Genomic DNA, 17,409 nt, shown 5'->3' on the forward strand with positions numbered 1-17,409 from the left:
GCATCCTCTTATTGAGGATGAAAAGAGATTTTTAAGGAAGGAGAAATACAAGACTGGAGCAAACTTGGTTTATTAAAAAAAATAAGATATATATAAAACACAAAAACAAATGCCACACAAATAGAACACTAGCTGGAGACTTTTGAGCATGAAATGTCAAAAAGGAGGGTGAATCACTGCTACCTTGACAACCCACCTACCTTGATCCTGGGGGGTCAATCCTGCCCCTCCTGAGTCTTGATACTTTTCAGAACTAGCTTCCTTCAACATCCCTCATAAACCAGGCTATTCTCTTTTAAAGCAACATTTCTAAAGGGGATCCCTCCATCTTTTCCTCCTTTTAAATGCATTAGAAAACTGTTATCTCCCAAGGGTTAGGGGAAGAGCCATAAACCGAGTGGCAGAACACCTGCCCTGCATGCAGAAGGCCCCAGGTTCCATCCCTGAAGGCATCTCCAGGTGGGGCTGTGAGAGACTCCTGCCCGAAACCTTGGGACAGCTGCCGCCGATCAGTGTAGACAATACTGAGTCAAAGGAACACTGGTCTGGCTCCATATAAGGCAGCTCCTTCTGTTCTTATTTAAATCAATCCAATGAGGACTAGAATCTTGCATTTAGTTTTAGGAGGAAAGTTCTAGCTCACCCGGCAGAGCAAAAGGTCCCGGGTTCAATCCCTCACCTCTCCAGGCAGAGCTGGGAATGCCCCTGTCTGAAACTCTGGAGACCCGTCTCTGCCAACCAGTGTGGACAATACTGAACTGGATGGACCAATGGCCTGACTCACTATAAGGCAGCTTCTTGTGCATAATCCTATTTTCTCATTTACACCAAGAGTCAGCTCAACTGGGAAGGAAGCACCACCCAGTGGTCAAGCACATGCACTGCAGGCAGAAGGTCTCTGGTTCAGTCCTTGGCATCGCCACTTAAGATAGTGGTTTACTCGCAGGCAATGAGTAAAGCAGCTCCCTCTCTGCCAGGAGAGCCAGCCAGTGGTCAGCGGTGGCTAGTTGGACCAAGAGGAAGCCCAATTCCTAGGCTCCATCACTTTCCTCCCCCCACCTCCACACCAGCAGCATCTTATTGCATTGACCTCAACACTCCTAAGTCAGACATAGATTACCAAGCAATGAGTCTAGTGGTTGAGCCTTGGCCTTGAGTTAATCCTTGCCTAACTCAGCCACATCCAACACAGTTTTCTTCAGCTCTAGGACCCATCTCAAGATGATTGTCAACTGCCCCATTCACATCAGTTGGGTCACTGCTTGGGTCTGAGTTGACTGGCTCGGCTTTACCCAGCACAGATGTCAACTGGACCCAGAAGAAGGCCTGCCGGTTGTGATCTGAAGGCCACTCCAGGTAAGTCTTTGTGCTCAGCATCTTCCGTAACCTGCAGAATTTGTTGGGCAACGCCTGCAGGTCAATGGCTTCCTTCACCACCAGCACGACGTCCTCGAAGCTCAGGCCCACGGCCCGCTGGTGGGCAAAGTAGAGCTCGTAATTGCACCAGTCGCTGTCAACAAAGCTGCGCGAGAGGACGAAGATGACCTTGCGGCTGTTCTCGATGTTGTCGATGATGTTGTCGATGATCCATCGCCCCGGCGTGAAGTCGCGCTCGTGGATGCAGACGCGGTAGGGCGGGCAGGAAGCCTCCAGCTTCTGCAGGAGCTCTCGCCTCACCCATTGGGCGTCGGAGGAGCTGTAGGAAATGAAAGCATGGTAGGCAAACTGCCGCGACAGCTGGGAGCGGCCAGCTCGGTACTTGGAGTGGACGATCTGGAACATGGCCTTGAGATACCACGGAACATCAAACCTCCAGCACAGAACCATGCAGGCAATCAGCACCGCAGCTGTGATGGAGACTGCAATGGCCACCACCACTGTGACGTCACACTCTGTCACCCTCGGGACGTAAGCCGCCACCGCAGTGTCCAACAAGAATTCAGGGTGGTAACAGGTCCATTCAGCCGGCCAGTCCAGCAGTCTGAGTTTCCCATTCCTCAGTGTCTCTTGAACAAAGCTGTAGAGATCACAGATGCAGTGATAAGGGTTGTTGCCCGCCTTCAGTTGAGCAAGACGAGGCATGTTGACAAAGGAACCTTTGTTGATGACGCCAAAAGAGTTGCCATCCAGCTCCAGAACCCTCAAGTTTGGGCATCTCCACTCTGTAGGGATGAATTTGATCTTGTTCCCACTCAGCAGTAGCTCCTGGAGGTCAACAGCAACCTCGAAGTAGCCCATATCTAGCCGTTCCAGCTGGGAATACGATAAGTCCAGAAAGCGCAAAGTAGTGGGGAGACACTGGAAGATTTCCGTGGTAACTGCGTTGTAAGGCAGGGCCAGCCAAACCAGACTGGGAGTCCACGTACAGGGGGACCGACCTGAGCCCCCAATGTGATTGTGGGTCAGGTCTAGTTTGGCGAGTCGGGACCAACTGAAGGTCAACTTGGCAAGAGTGCTCAGGTGGACTAGTAAGTTGTAGCTGAGGTCAAGCTGTTCCAGCTTGGGCAGAGTGCCCTGGTACTGGCAGGCCTCGTTGTAGACGTAGCCATCTTGCAAGCGGTTGTTGGAGACGTTCAAAGCCACCACGTTCCTCATCTCCTTCCAGGCGTCACAAGGCACCATGTTGAAGTTGACGTTGATGATGGAGAGGTACGTCACGCCCGCAAACCACGTGAAGGTCCAGTCGAAACGCAGGACGTCTGGGTTGCTGATGTCCGCCAGAACCAACCGCCGCAGGGTGAGGTTGGCTATGCCAGCTTCCGGCGCCTTCCACTTGGGCGACCGCGCAAAATCGATAGCTATGAAGGACAGGTCTTGCACGCGAGACCTCCGGACGTTCAGCAGGATCAGACGCAGCAAGTTCTCGTTGAATTTCCCCCGGCGGAAGACCAGCTCTGTGGCCTCCACCCCAGCCAAGTCGTGGAAGAGGTCCGTAGAGCCTGTGTAGTACGTGAACTCAAAGAGGTTGCGGAAATGGAGGTATCGCAGAGGCCTTCCCCTCAAGTCCCGCAGCAGCAGCGGCAAGACCTCTGTGTGTCGGTCCAGCGACATGTCGCACCACAAGTCAGTGGTGTTGAGTTTGGAAAAGGCCCCCTCTTGATACTCCTGCAAACTGGCTGCCGTTTTCAGAGCAAACTTTTTCAACGGGGTGTCTTCCAGAGGAAGGAAGTCCTGGCTTCCCACAATGTGGACAGCAGGGCCCCCCATGGAGAGGGTTTCGAGGTGTTTCAAAGTGCCGAACACGCCGTCCAGCGTCGAGCGGGGATAAAAGTTGTTAGACATTTCCAAGACCTTCAGATTCCTCAGTGGTTTCAGCGCCTGAGACGGGATCTCCCTCAGAGAGTTGTTGAAGAGTCTGAGCTGCTCCAAGAGGACGTTGGAGGCAAAGGAATCGTCAGCGATAGACATGATGTTGTTGAAATCCAGATTCAGGCTTTTCAGCTGGGTCAGGGCGGAGAAATCCCCATGGGTGACCTGCTGAATCTTGTTGTAAGATAGGTCCAATGACTCCAGAGTGGCGGGGAGATCTCCAGGAACTTGGAGCAGGTTCTGACCTCGGCAAGTGGCCGCCTTGAGGGAGATCTGGCAAAGAGATGCCTCGGGAGATTTCGCAAGAGCCAGGATCACCAAATGCAACGCCAGGACGGCGATGGGCGGCAGTTCCATGCCACTTCACATCTTTACTGTCAACCTGAGTGGAGAAGGAATACGAAAACCAAGACAGTAAATCAAAACTCTTCTCTATAGTGCTAACACACTCTTTAATCCCCCCCCCCACTGAATTAAATTGAATTCCTGGAAGTAACAAAGCAGCTGTCTCCCTTAACACAGCCTTCCTGAAACTAGCGCCTCACAGATGTTGTTATGCGACAGCTCCCATCATCCCTGACCACTCCCCATACTGGTTAGGGCTAATGACAGCTGGGAATCCAAAACTTCTGAAAGACAGCAGGTACGGGGAAGGCTGCCTTCACCCACTGGAGTGGATGATACTCATACGTTAGTGCTGGGTAAAGTCAAATTGATCCCAGCCCATTAAGTGTTTTGGTCTAGCAGTAGCCAATCCATTGCTTCCAGGTTTAAAACAGAACAGTCCCATGCTTTACTGGGTTTCAAACTGTGTCTTGGGAAAGCCAGAGAACTCATTGAAAGCTGACCAGGAGTTCCTTGATGTGCAAATCAGACAAGGCCCTTCCTATAAACTACCACCCTTCCATTTCATGGAGAGCAGCTGGGGAGTCTAGTGATAAGATCGCCCATTAAATTAGTTGGTTTTTGTTCCCTCAGACAAGAGGGGATTAAAAAAACCAAGCAAATTTCCTTACTTTCCCCCCTTTCACTGGAATATCACCAATTTTGCTGTGAAAGAAGAGGGGGGGACTCGTAAGTTTACCAGTAATGCCGTACGCACGAAAGGAACTATAACTAACTCCTTAGACATACAGAATAGAAGCCAAATTCCAGAAACTTGGCATGACTTTGGTAGACACTTTCATTTGATTGCCTTTCTTGGAACGTCTAAAACTACAACTATCAGCCTCCGTTTTTTGTTGTTTTCTGAACAACTACTAAACTCTGTATTCCTTGCGTGGGTATGTTTTGTTACATGAAATTAAACATCAATTTTGTTTTTGTTTTTTTAAACTGAGTTCTTAAGGGCCCTGCCTTCATCTTGTTTATTCTGTGAACTGACTCAGCCTCCAGCTAGAGACAAGAATGGACCTTTGGTCTGCTCCAGCTAAGCAGTGTCAAATGGGATGGCACATGGTGGATAAAAGCCAATGCACCCTAGAGTGAGGGCTCCAAGCTGCGGTGCTAGCATGGAGCTTGCCAGGATCCTTAACTGCAAAGACAGAGGCACACAGACCAGCGTATCTAACACCATTTCATGCATCGGTCTTGCTTTTTTAAACCCGTTTTTAAAAGGCAGCATATACATTTGCTTATTTATAATGATTTTATCAAAAACCCACCTTATTTTATTCCTTAAGCCCACAAAACATTTCAAAGAAGAATTGCAAAGTCTGCACCAAGAAGGTCGGGGGGGGGGGTGTTTGTGACATCGCAGTCACTGGCCAATCACCCCCTCTCCAAAAGCTCCAACAGTTTGTGCTTGCAACCATTTCCCGTGAAGGAGGACTGGTTGTTAACTACTCTGGGAATTTTAGCTCTGGCTGGGGAATCCGGGGGGGGGGGCATTCCTAACTACTATCATCACCCTTAAGAAGATACAGCTCCCAGGATCTTTTGGAGGAAGCCATGAGTGTTTAAAGTGCTTTAAATATATGGTGTAACTGTGGCTTTATTGAAAGCCAAGACCATTTTAAAAAAGTCCTTCACCTCAGGACAGATATGCCCTCCCTCTTCTCTTTCTTGCTTTACTTTTGAGTCCTGTCACTCATATTCTCTTTTGGGATACTTAAGGATGCTCTTTTCACTCAAGATGTGCATTTACTGTACAAGTTGACGCCTGCTTGTATTGTAACTTGGCCATCTGAATCAGCATCCAGACACACCGTCACTTTCATTTCATGTACTAAACCAACCTTTCTTTATTTCTTTTGCATGTGAACTTCTCGTGAGCATAAGAGTGAACACACATTCATTACAAAACACACCAATTCCAGAAAAAGGTCCTCTTTTACCTCCTGGATTTCTGCCCATTACACAGCCAGTAAAAGCAAGCACACCCAGGAGTCACTGCTGGTAAAAAGCAGTCATGGGTTAATGATATATCAGCCATTAGCCCGTGACTAGTTTGTGTAATGTGTGTGTAATGGGCAGAAATCCAGGGGAGCTCACTGCCTCAGAACCCCCTGCTGTTATATTTATCAGATATACAGGGGCTGGTTTTAGATTAACTGGCTGGTGAGGGAAGGTGCTCTGCATGTGCTCAGAGGCACCATTATATCACACACAACTGAGCTTCGTAGGAGTTACTGAAACAGGGCCGTGTTCTCGTTCCAAATCTCTTTGGCATACAGTATTTTTATTCCTGTTGCTCTCCTGTGTCTTCAGCCTGACAGAAGACAGTACAGTGGTACCTCGGGTTACATACACTTCAGGTTACATATGCTTCAGGTTACAGACTCCGCTAACCCAGAAATAGTGCTTCAGGTTAAGAACTTTGCTTCAGGATGAGAACAAAAATTGTGCTCTGGCGGCACGGCAGCAGCAGGAGGCCCCATTAGCTAAAGTGGTGCTTCAGGTTAAGAACAGTTTCAGGTTAAGAACGGACCTCCAGAACGAATTAAGTACGTAACCAGAGGTACTACTGTATATATCTTATTTTTTTTAATAAACCAAGTTTAATAAACCAAGTTTAAGTTTAATAAACCAAGGATAAGAACAGAAATCGCACGACAGCGGCAGCGGGAGGCCCCATTAGCTAAAGTAGTACCTCAGGTTAAGAACAGCTTCAGGTTAAGAACGGACCTCCTGAACGAATTAAGTACTTAACCTGAGGTACCCCTGTACATAGTTCCATTGAAGGAGCGACGGGTGGGGGGCTGTTGAACCCCGCACATCTCCACCCCAAAAGATGTTGTTTGCAGATGACGCAGCCTTGACAGTGCACTCTGAGAAAGCCCTAGAGTCTCATCAACCGTTTTGCCCAATCCTGCACGGAGTTCAGCCTCACTACCTGCCTGACGAAGGCCAAAATCCCCGGTCAGGACGTCGCCGGCACTCCACACATCAGCCCTGGTGACCACAGACTTGAGGTGATAGACAATTTTGTCTACCTGGGCTCCTTTGTAACCAGCAACCTTTCCAACAATGCTGTGCTGGACAAGTATATTGGGCAAGGCAGCTACGGCAATGGCTCCCCTCTCCAAAAGGGAATGGGAGAAGGGGATGCTAATAATGGCCAATGCCAAGCTTACACACAGAGCATGCTGCTTTATGGAAGTGAGTTGTGGGCACCTGCCAGGAGCGACAGACACCTCAATGCCTTCCATATGCTCTACATCGGGAAGACTTTGGGCATCACACGGCAGGACAGATTCTCAAACAAAGATATCCTCTCCCAAGCACACATTCCCAGCATGTTTGCACTTCTGTCTCAGAGATGTCTATGCCGATCTTGGTCATGCACACAGAATGGAAGATGGATCTCCAAGGATCTCCAAGGAGGCACTTTACAAGGTGTGGGCTTCAGGTGGGCTTTACAAGGTGTGTAGCTTTGCGCTACAAAAGATGTCTGCAACTGCGACTGAAGGCTGGCAACATCAACCCAGCTGTGTAGGAATCCCTTGCAGACGGACGGCAGACCTGGAGACGGACATTCAGGTCAGCAGCAGTGACCAGAGGAGGAACGACCACTGGGAGGAGAGCAGAGAGAAGAAAACGCCATGGTGCATCTGCAGCAGCACAACCGGACGTCTTTATTTGCCAATTTGCAATAAAACATGTCTCATATCAGTCTCTGCAGTCACAGGAAGAGCTGTAACTCTCCAACAATTTGACTTCCCCCCCCAAAGCCATTATCTCCAGAGACAGAAGGGTGCCGGCAACAAATGAAATATCTCAACACATAAAATTCTCCCCGTGAAAAGAAATGTCACTCTCCAGCATAGTTGTCAACGTTTCCCTTTTTTTTAAGGGAAATTCCCTTATTCCGAATAGGATTCCTCGCAAGAAAAGGGGGAAGTTGACAGCTATGCTCTCCAGAGTGGCAGAGAGAGAGAAGTCCTGCCAGGCATCTTGCAATGCAAGCCAACCTAGACGGCATTTCAGCGGGTAAACTCTACAGCCTTGCAGTGTAGGCCAATACTCACAACTGCAGGTGGGAAAGGGCTAGGCAGGGGGAGAGAGGCTGGCTATCTGGAGAAGTGATTAGGAACACTCTGCCTTGCACAGAGTCAGGCCATTGGTCCACCTTGCCAACTCGGACTGGCAGCAGCTTTGCAAGGCTTAAGGCAGAAGTCTCTCCTAGCCCTGCCGGGGGATGTCAGCAAGAATTGAACCTGAGGCCCTCTGCATGCAAGACAGGCGCTCTCCCCCTGAATTGCAGCCCTTCACAAGATCGCTTAGCCCGAGACTTAGTCGCTCCCCCTCTCCGGAAGATGGCATAATAACAGGCAGGCATGGACAGTCACGCCTAGAAAACCACAAATCCCAGCGCAAGGCAGCCTTCTAAAACCACGGATTAGCAATACATATAAAGCTTCCTTTTTGAGTCAGGCGTTTGCGGGACGGACAAATACACAAACACTCACACCGCCACGCGGAAAAAGTGAGCAGATTCCTTTACCTCGGCTGCCGCGTACGCAGATCCAAGGCACAAAACAGGCGGCAGCCTCCTAGTCCTCTGTGATCACCCCACTCGGTCCGACCGCGCAGCCACATCGCGCGCTACAGCTGCCAAGCGAGCACACGCCTTCCTTTAAACCCAGCAAAAAGGAGAGGGGCGTGGCTTCTTAAAGGGACAGCTCCCCATTGGCATGTTATTCCGCCAGCCAGCGGTGGGCGGGGCTTTATCTGTTACCTCCCCCCCGCCCCCCCGGCTCCTGCGAGGCTTTTTTTGGGGGGGGGGGTCAGGGTGCTGATCTCTTCTTCAAAGAGTGACATATATATCAGCCAGGCAGGGGTGCCAGCTTGATTAAATTTTTTTGGGGGGGGGGGTTGCAGGTAAGCCCCGCCCCTCATAATTGATTACATGACGCGGTGCACAAACATTATTTGAATGAGAATCCCCCTCAGCTTGGGGGGAGCCCTTCTATGTATACAGTTCCGCCCCCCTACCGTCACTGCTACATCTAAAGCACACACACCCCGCAAAAAAGAATTTTGGGAACTGTAGTTTAAGTCTTCTGGGAATTGTAGCTCTGTGAGAGGTAGGTATCAGTTTGCAGGATTCTTGCTGGAGGGAGGAATGTGTTTAAATGTGGGTCATGCAAATCGCTATTCTGATTTATGCTTTTTATAGGGTCGGGGGTCACTGGGGATGAGCTTATGGAACCAGACTCCAAACCTTGATTTTTTTCAAATGGGGCGTTGGGCCTTTTTCCATCTGTTGCAAAACTTTGGTGAAGTCTTCCAAGGCTTAATCTAAGAGAGTTCTGCCAAGTAATAACAAAAAAATGAGGTGCTCTCTGTGGGCGTTATATTGCACCCAGAAGCAACCACAAGCCAGCTCCTCTCCACTAGCTGCCATCTTCTGCCTTGCTGCCTCCTGTTGCTGCACCTTTAGCAACATCTTTAGTCTGTGGGTATTAGAAGACGGTTGTGTGTTTTTATTTGCATACCATAAAAAAGCTTCATTTCTGCGGATCAAGCTGCTGTTTCAAGGCAGGCCAGGCCGGTTTGGAGGGTTTGTTCGCTGTTTTCCTAGCCAGCTGGCACCCTCAGCTCCCGCATCTAGGAATGCAGAGAGGAGTGGCTGTTTCAGGTCTGGCGTGTCTCTTTTTAGATCTGAAGCCCTTAAGTTATACTCAAGGCAAAGGCTTGAAAGATTAAAAAACCCCGCAAACACTGTTTAAGAATTAGGTTTTTGTTAGAAACAAGAGTCTCTTAGAACTTTCTCTGACAATAAATAGATCGTTTTTTGGTCTTTGAGACCATGCAAATATTTAAAACGGTGTTTGCGTGTGCAGCAGTTGCAACAATAGCACATTTCAGGCCTCGGGTCATTAGGAAAGGAATGGAAAATACAACTGCCAAATTGTTTAAACTAAACAGCCTAAGTCGTGCAAGAGATCAGCTGCAAACCACCTAAGGGTGCTGTTATACACAATCAATGATCCAGCTGCATTTGGAACAATGTGGGCAGTTCTGGTTGCCTCACCTCAAAAAGGATATTGTAGAAAGGGAAAGCATTCAGAAAATGGGATTAAACGATGAAGGGGATGAAGCAGTGCCTCTCCTATGAAGAAAGGGCGCAGAGCAGAAAAGGCGAGGGGGCAGGGCGGAAGTGGGCAAAATTATGCATGGGATCAAAACATGGTGTTATGTACTAAGCTTGGATCCTAGAACAATAGGCAAGTAGGATCCTAGAATGCAACAACTGATTGGCCTGCAGGAAAAGACCAATCAGGCTCCAGGAGGGAAGCAGAATCAGCCAATCAGACAGGACTCATTGTGTACATAATGTACAGTCATTGTGTACATAATGTTATGTCCGCTTCATGTTACGTTCTTTCAGGTTACGTCCCACGGCGACCCAGAAGTATCAGAAAGGGTTACTTCCGGGTTTCGCCACATGCGCAGACGCGTAAAAAGACGTCACACGCATGCGCAGAAGCGGCGAATCGCAACCCACACGTGCGCAGACACACCGCTGCGGGTTGCTTTCTTTTCATGTTGCGGACGAGCCTCCAGAATGGATCCTGTTCACAATCAGAGGTACCACTGTATATAAAAGCCTGAGGTTTGGGGGGCAATTCAATCACTGTTTTACAAGCTGCAATAAAGAGCATGAAATCACTACAGGACTCTGAGTATATTTCACATGGAGAGCAGGAAGAAGGTTCGCCGAAGAGCGTATGTTATATGCCAATGTTCACTCACGCCATAATCTACAGTGATAAACCATAGGAAAAGTTCAGAAAAAAGGGTTCCCCCTCGCTCAGTGGAAAATTGTGGACGTCCAATGAAGCTGAATGTTGGCAGGTTCAGGACGAGGGGGAAAGGAAGGGCTTCCTCCTGCGGCACATAGTTAAACGGTGGAACTCACTTCCTCAGGAGGCAGTAATGGCCACCAACCTAGAGAGCTTTAAACATGGATTGGACACATTCATGGAGGAGAAGGCAGCTATCAGTGGCTAATAGCCACCATGGCTACCCTCTGCCTCTACCGTCGGAGGCAGCAATGCTTCTGAACACCAGTTGCTGGAAACCACAGGAAGGGAGAGGGTTCTTGTGCTCAACTCCTGATCATGGGTTTTCCATTGGGGTATCTGGTTGGCCACTGTGAGAACAGGATGCTGGACTCGATGGGCCACTGGCCTGATCCAGCAGGGCAATTGTTATGTTCTGATGGTGCCCTCCAGATGTTTTGAACTATAACTCCCAGTGGCTCCAGCCAGTCCCTTGAGGGAACCAGGCTGGCAGAGGCTGACTTAAAACACCACAGGAGATGGGGAGATATAAAACATCATGATGCTGAGGAATATTTTCCAACACAGACACCACTCATCTTCCATCCTCATTCCCAGGAGCCAAACCCTGGGCTTCAAACCTGGCTTGGCTCCAGCAGGAACAGCATTTTATTTCCATCACCCCAAGGTACTCAAAGAGCCAAGGAATCTACCTTGAGTGTCAGAACAAGGCCAAAATCCACATCTTTATTAGGCCCAGCCAAAATGTTGCATGAGAACAAGGAAGCTTTAGAATTCTTTTGCAAAGAGGTGGATGGAGACTTTTACCACGTGTGGTGGACTTGTGATAAAGTTAAGAACTTTTGGGAGTTACCGTAATTTATAATGAACTCAAGAAAATATTTAAATATACCTTTCCCAAAACACCAGAAGCCTTTTTGTTGGGTTTGATGGGGAAGGAAATTAAGAAAGTGGACCAAAGACTCTTTATGTACGCCACAGCAGCGGCAAGAAACATGCTTGCCCAAACTGGAAGTTGCAATAAGTTCCTGCTATTGCGGAGTGGCAGACGAAAATGATGAGTTATGTGGAGTTAGCCAAACTGACGGAAGAATTCGGGATCAGGACAATCAGAGGTTTCAAGAAAATTGGAATAAATTTATGGTGTATATAAAGGATAGCTGTAAAACTTTAAAAACACTGGCAGGATTGAAATAGCTCTTACAATGTATGACAGATTTAAGGTTAAAAAATGGAATACGCGATATAAGAAAATAAGGGATACTCGCTGAAGGGACGGAGGGAAGTCGCAAGCTTGGCAGAGCTAAAAGTATCTATGTGATGTATTGTATTGTATTGTAAAAGTATGTATAAGGAAAATAAGAAAAAATTATTAAAAAAAATAAAAATAGAATTCTCCAGAACTCTTCACTAGGCCAGATGATGAGGGGAGAGGGCTCTTGTGCTCACGTTCCCATTGTTTGCGGGTTTCCCATGGGGGCATCAGGTTGGATGAGAACAGGGGGCTGGAATATATGGGTCAGAGGCCTTGATCCAGCAGCCTCTTCTGTTGTGGGTGCTGTGTGACTGGTGAGGTGTGTTGACAGGCACCCAGTTTCACCTGCCTAGGAAAAGACACCTGCAAGAGTTCTGGTATTTGTTCCCTGGGACCTGAGGTTGTGGGAACAGGTCCAAGGGGCTCCTGCCTACCAGTCTTGAATTTAGTGGCTCTTGGTCAGCTGGCTGAGAACTAGAGATTTGGTCTGACTCCCTGCAGCCTCTGACTGTGTGCCATGATTGCTGCTGGAGTCAGGTGGGTGGGTGGGGTGTCATACCATCCCATAGGCACCCAACATCTCCTTGGGAACAAACCCCTGGTATTGCGCTGCTTTTTGTTCCTCACAAAGACTCTGCCTAGGCTGTTTCGTTTCCTGACAAAAGTCATTTGTGCCAAACGGGGCAGCTCGGGTTGCCAAATTCTCAACCGGCTTCTGCAGCTGTGCTGCTAACAGCTGCACAATCTACAGGCATGAGCTAGTGGAATTGATCTCAGTCAAGGGTGCTGCCCCACCCATTGATTTCTGCAGGCCAAAGTCCTGTGAAAGGCAGAGGAGCAGGCGAAGCTGTGGCTTTGTGGGTCAGCTGGCGACCCTCCTGGGAGCCACTCCTTTGCTGTCAGCGTGCAACCGAGGCCCAAACATCTGAATGCTTGTGAATGAAGGAGTGACACTCGCTTGTATTGTGTGTCGAAGGGGTGGTACTCGGCGCAAGGTCTGAGGCCAGGTTCTTGAGGAGTGGGTGACATTTAGGACAGCTCAGGAGACTAGTCCACATGGAGGAAATCTCTTCACTCGAGGCTAGCCTCCACACCAAGAGGAAAGAGTTGGCCTTTTCCTTCAAATTAACTTCACCAAAACTATTCCCTCAAATCTCTGCCCCTCTCAAATAAAATAAAATAAAATCCAAAGAAGAACTTAGCCCCCAGGGCAGGGAGGCGCTTTTCCAAAGCTTCTTTAGCAAGAGACACCTTCTGGCCTCAGGGTGCTTCCAATACCAGACATTTTTCTGGACCCTGAATTGCAGTCACTGATAAATGTACCGTGGGAGTGTACATTGATAAAGGTATTCATTGTGGAGCCAAGCTCCATAAGACATCTTTGATAAATGAGGAGAGAACAAACTGGCACCTTCCCACCCTGATGCCATGCTCAGAAGCCTCCTGGACTGGCAGATGGGTCTAACTTCAACGCTGATGATGGGATAGCATCCCCCACTCCCAAGTGCTAAGGGGCCCAGGACAGGCTGCCACTCTCCATCCCACCGTCTTCTGCAGCAACTGCCACCTGAGGTAGCCATTTCACCCTGCCTAAGGACAGGCCGGCCTGGATAAAAGCAGAGAGCCCGTGTGGTGCAACAGTGTTGGACTAGGACCTGGAAGACCAGGGTTTGAATCCCGCTCAGCCATGAAGCTCACTGGGTGACGGGGGATGGGCAGTTACTGTCCCTCAACCTAAACTACCTCACAGGATTGTTGTGGGGCGGCGGGGACGTGGAGGAGAACTATGTATGTTACCTTGAGCTTCTTGGGGGAAATAGTGGTACACAAATGAAATAAGCAAGTAGTGCTGAGTTTAGTTTGGCTCCTGCGGATGGTTGAACCCCTGCAGACCCAAAGAAAGAATTGCTTTAATGACATTTTGGCTGGTCCCAATACAGTGGTACCTCGGGTTAAGAACTTAATTCGTTCTGGAGGTCCGTTCTTAACCTGAAGCTGTTCTTAACCTGAGGTACCGCTTTAGCTAATGGGGCCTCCCGCTGCTGCCGCCGCGCAATTTCTGTTCTCATCCTGAAGCAAAGTTCTTAACTTGAGGTACTACTTCTGGGTTAGCGGAGTCTGTAACCTGAAGCGTATGTAACCCGAGGTACCACTGTAAATGTATTCCCCTACATTTTGGGTGGTTATCCCTGTCTGTACTTTCATGCTTGTCTCTGTCTCTGTCTGTCTGTCTGTCTGTCTGTCTGTCTCTCTCTCTCTCTCTCTCTCTCACACACACACACACAGAGAGAGAGAGAGAGAGAGAGAGAGAGAGAGAGATTGCTTATTGCTTGCTTGGATGGCGGATGGAGAGGGATAAATCTACTGAACAAAGTCATCTCTGTTGCTCCACCCACTTCCTGCCTTTGGCCACACCCACTCCTGATGCACAGTCCCCACCCCGCCACTCCCCAGAAAGTTGTCCCTGAGGAAATGTGGTTCTGGGGCTGCAAAGAGTTCCCCAACTCTGCCCTACTGTGCACAAACCACATGGGTTCATGTTACGGAATTTATTTATTTCTTTGCAACCTCCCAAGGCTGTGAGGGTCACACATTCTTCCTGGGTAAGCTGGCAACCCGACAATCAACAATTTTAATCAGCTCCTGAACAATGGAGGAAATCGATAAGAAAATTTCACAATGAGCAAGGAAGCAAGCGTGGGTTTCAGGAAGTCTAGGAAAACAAGCCAAGCGTAATACAAGGAGAAACCTGCCAACCACTGACTGCTGAAGCGGGAAAGATCCAGAGGCAGCCTGCTTTTGCAGCATTGCATTGTTATCTGGGAGGTTGAGATGATCCTGCCAAAGGGAGACAAATCCTTATTTTTCCTCCCTGCCCCATTAGTGGTTAGAGTGCCAGTCTCCTAGTACCTGCGAGAAGAGGTTTCATGACCCCACTTGGCCATCATGAAACTCTCACACCGGGCAACCTTGAAAGCCAGTCCCTGTCTCTCAGCCTCACCTAACATGAGTCAACAGTGTGATGCACCCGCCACAGTGGGTGGCGCTGTGGTCTAAACCACTGAGGCTCTTGGGCTTGCTGATTGGAAGGTCAGTGGTTCGAATCCACAAAATGGGTTGAGCTCCTGTTGCTCTGTCTCAGCTCCTGCCAACCTAGCAGTTAAAAAGTACACCAGTGCAAATCAATAAATAGGTACCGCTGCGGCAGGAAGGTAAACAGTATTTCCCTGCGCTCTGGTTTATGTCACGGTGTTTCCGTTGCGCCAGAAGCAGTCATACTGGTCACATGACCCAGAAAGCTGTGGACAAATGCCGGCTCCCTCAGCCTGAAAGTGAGATGAGTGCCGCTCCCCATAGTCACCTTTGACTGGATGTAATCATCCAGGGGTCCTTTACTTTTACCTTCTTTTTTATTTACCTTACAGCAGCAAAAAAAAAGCTCATTCTAGGCTACATCAACAGAAGTATAGTGTCCAGGTCAAAGGAAGCAATAGTAATACTCTATTCTGCCTTGCTTAGACCACATCTGGAGTACTGTGTCCCATTCCGGGCGCTAGAGTTTAAAAAGGATACAGTGGTACCTCAGGTTACATACGCTTCAGGTTACAGACTCCGCTAACCCAGAAATCGTGCTTCAGGTTAAGAACTTTGCTTCAGGATGAGAACAGAAATCGTGCTCTGGTGGCGCGGCAGCAGCAGGAGGCCCCATTAGCTAAAGTGGTGCTTCAGGTTAAGAACAGTTTCAGGTTAAGAACGGACCTCCAGAACGAATTAAGTACGTAACCAGAGGTACCACTGTATTGACAAACTGGAAGGTGCGCAGAGGAAGGTGACCAAGATGATCAAGGGTCTGGAAACCAAGCCTTGTGAGGAACGGCTGAGGGAGCTGGATATGTGCAGGCTGGAAAATTGGAGATAACCAGGTTGTCATCAAACCTCCTTGCAAATCTGATTCAAACAAATCAAGATGAACAACATGAAAATCAAGATGATTATCTGGAGGTGACTCTAGTCTTTATGGGATTTTTTTTTATTTTCTGGTCACAAGGTGGCAGCACCTTTCCTTAGTCTCTTCTCAGAGCTTGGAAAGAAGGAAGTGCCTTATTGGGAAGGCAGAATGTGGGCTTGTCCACACTGGGCTTGTCCAAATGTGGGTTTGCCACGGCCTCTTTCCCCATTAATGGCGGGGGGGGGTTTTGCGGGGGAGTAAGGCAGTAGCTGCAGAGTGGTGCTACCTGGTCCAGCCAAGTCTGGAGGTGTATATGAGACCTTAGAAAACTAATTAAAATCAGAGCAAGGCTCTTTTGCTGCTCTAGCGGTATCATTATTATTAAGAAAGCCAGATTTGTTCTGTTTAATCGTTCTGACATTTTCAAGTTTTCATAAATCCCCTTATGAACATTTCAAATAAAATAAAATCGCAGTACAGTGGTACCTCGGGTTACATATGCTTCAGGTTACATACGCTTCAGGTTACAGACTCCGCTAACCCAGAAATATTACCTCAGGTTAAGAACTTTGCTTCAGGATGAGAACAGAATCGTGCTCCGGCGGTGCAGCTGCAGCGGGAGGCCTCATTAGCTAAAGTGGTGCTTCAGGTTAAGAACAGTTTCAGGTTAAGTACAGACCTCCAGAACGAATTAAGTTCTTAACCCGAGGTACCACTGTATCTTCTTTTCCAAATTTGCAGAAGTATTTGTTAAACCACCATATTTATGCATCAATGCTGCATAATAGCCCTCTTCCAGTATCCCCACCCCCTCTCTCATCACTTTCTTACTTATCTTCTGGAAATTTGTTTCTTTTCCTTATCATTTTAAAACTTCCATAAAAAATTATATGGAAATAACAATAACAACAAAAAACAACAGCACCATAAATATTGCAACTAAGTAAAAACAATCCATTTGGCTTCCTTCCATTGCTTCTGCCCACTGCTGACGTCTTTTTAAAAATTCCTCTTTTGATGCCCTTTGCAATTTTCTCCCCAAAGCCCTGAATTGCTTCTTTCTCATAGACTGACATTTGTTCCACAGGGACTTGAAAGCTCAGTCTCTGCTTGGCACATACGTTAAGGCAGCCAAAGGCATTGTCCGCACCCAGGCATTCCTTCCAGGTATTCTGCTCTCCCTCTGGGTGCTTATTGTAGGAAGGGTGCTGCTGATCCATACAATTTTTTTCTTGCAGTCTCTGCACAATGGTCAGCGTGACGTAGTGATTAAGAGTGTCAGACTAGGAACTGGGAGACCAGTATTCAAATCCGTGCCCCACTCGGCAGTGAAGCTCCCTGGGTGACCTTGGGCCAGTAGTTCACTCTCAGCCTAACCCACCTCGCAGGGTCGTTGTGCGGGTTAAATGACGGGGTGGGGGGGGACCATGTACAGCAGCCTGTGTTCCTCCCTCCATTTCAGCTAGTTTCTTTTTCCACGGACAATCTGCTAAAAAACAAAGACTCTGTCAAAAATAACCTGTGTGCAGTATCTCAGTGACCTGTTTGCAATATTCAGGCTCCGTCGAACACAGAACGCACAGTGCAGAGCTGTTCCTGGCTGTCCCTGCCACTCAAGCAGCCGCCCCTCCTCTCCGCTATATAAA

At 48.4% G+C, this 17,409-nt stretch overlaps 2 protein-coding genes across 2 annotated transcripts in view; both read right to left on the reverse strand.

Moving 5' to 3' along the window:
• The window catches only part of F11R (F11 receptor), a 313,105-nt gene that overhangs the window by 41,530 nt on the left and 254,166 nt on the right, over positions 1 to 17,409 (reverse strand). The gene's annotated exons all lie outside the window — the stretch shown is intronic.
• Positions 55 to 8,382, reverse strand: LOC114586776 (toll-like receptor 2). The gene is made up of 2 exons (XM_028710577.2): positions 8,255 to 8,382; positions 55 to 3,691 (listed from the first exon to the last, which is right to left on the reverse strand). The coding sequence occupies exon 2, from the start codon at positions 3,664 to 3,666 to the stop codon at positions 1,174 to 1,176; it is 2,493 nt and encodes an 830-aa protein (XP_028566410.2). The 5' UTR covers positions 3,667 to 3,691; positions 8,255 to 8,382; the 3' UTR covers positions 55 to 1,173.

This window comes from Podarcis muralis, chromosome 16 (genome assembly GCF_964188315.1).
Source record: "Podarcis muralis chromosome 16, rPodMur119.hap1.1, whole genome shotgun sequence".
NCBI lineage: Eukaryota > Metazoa > Chordata > Lepidosauria > Squamata > Lacertidae > Podarcis > Podarcis muralis.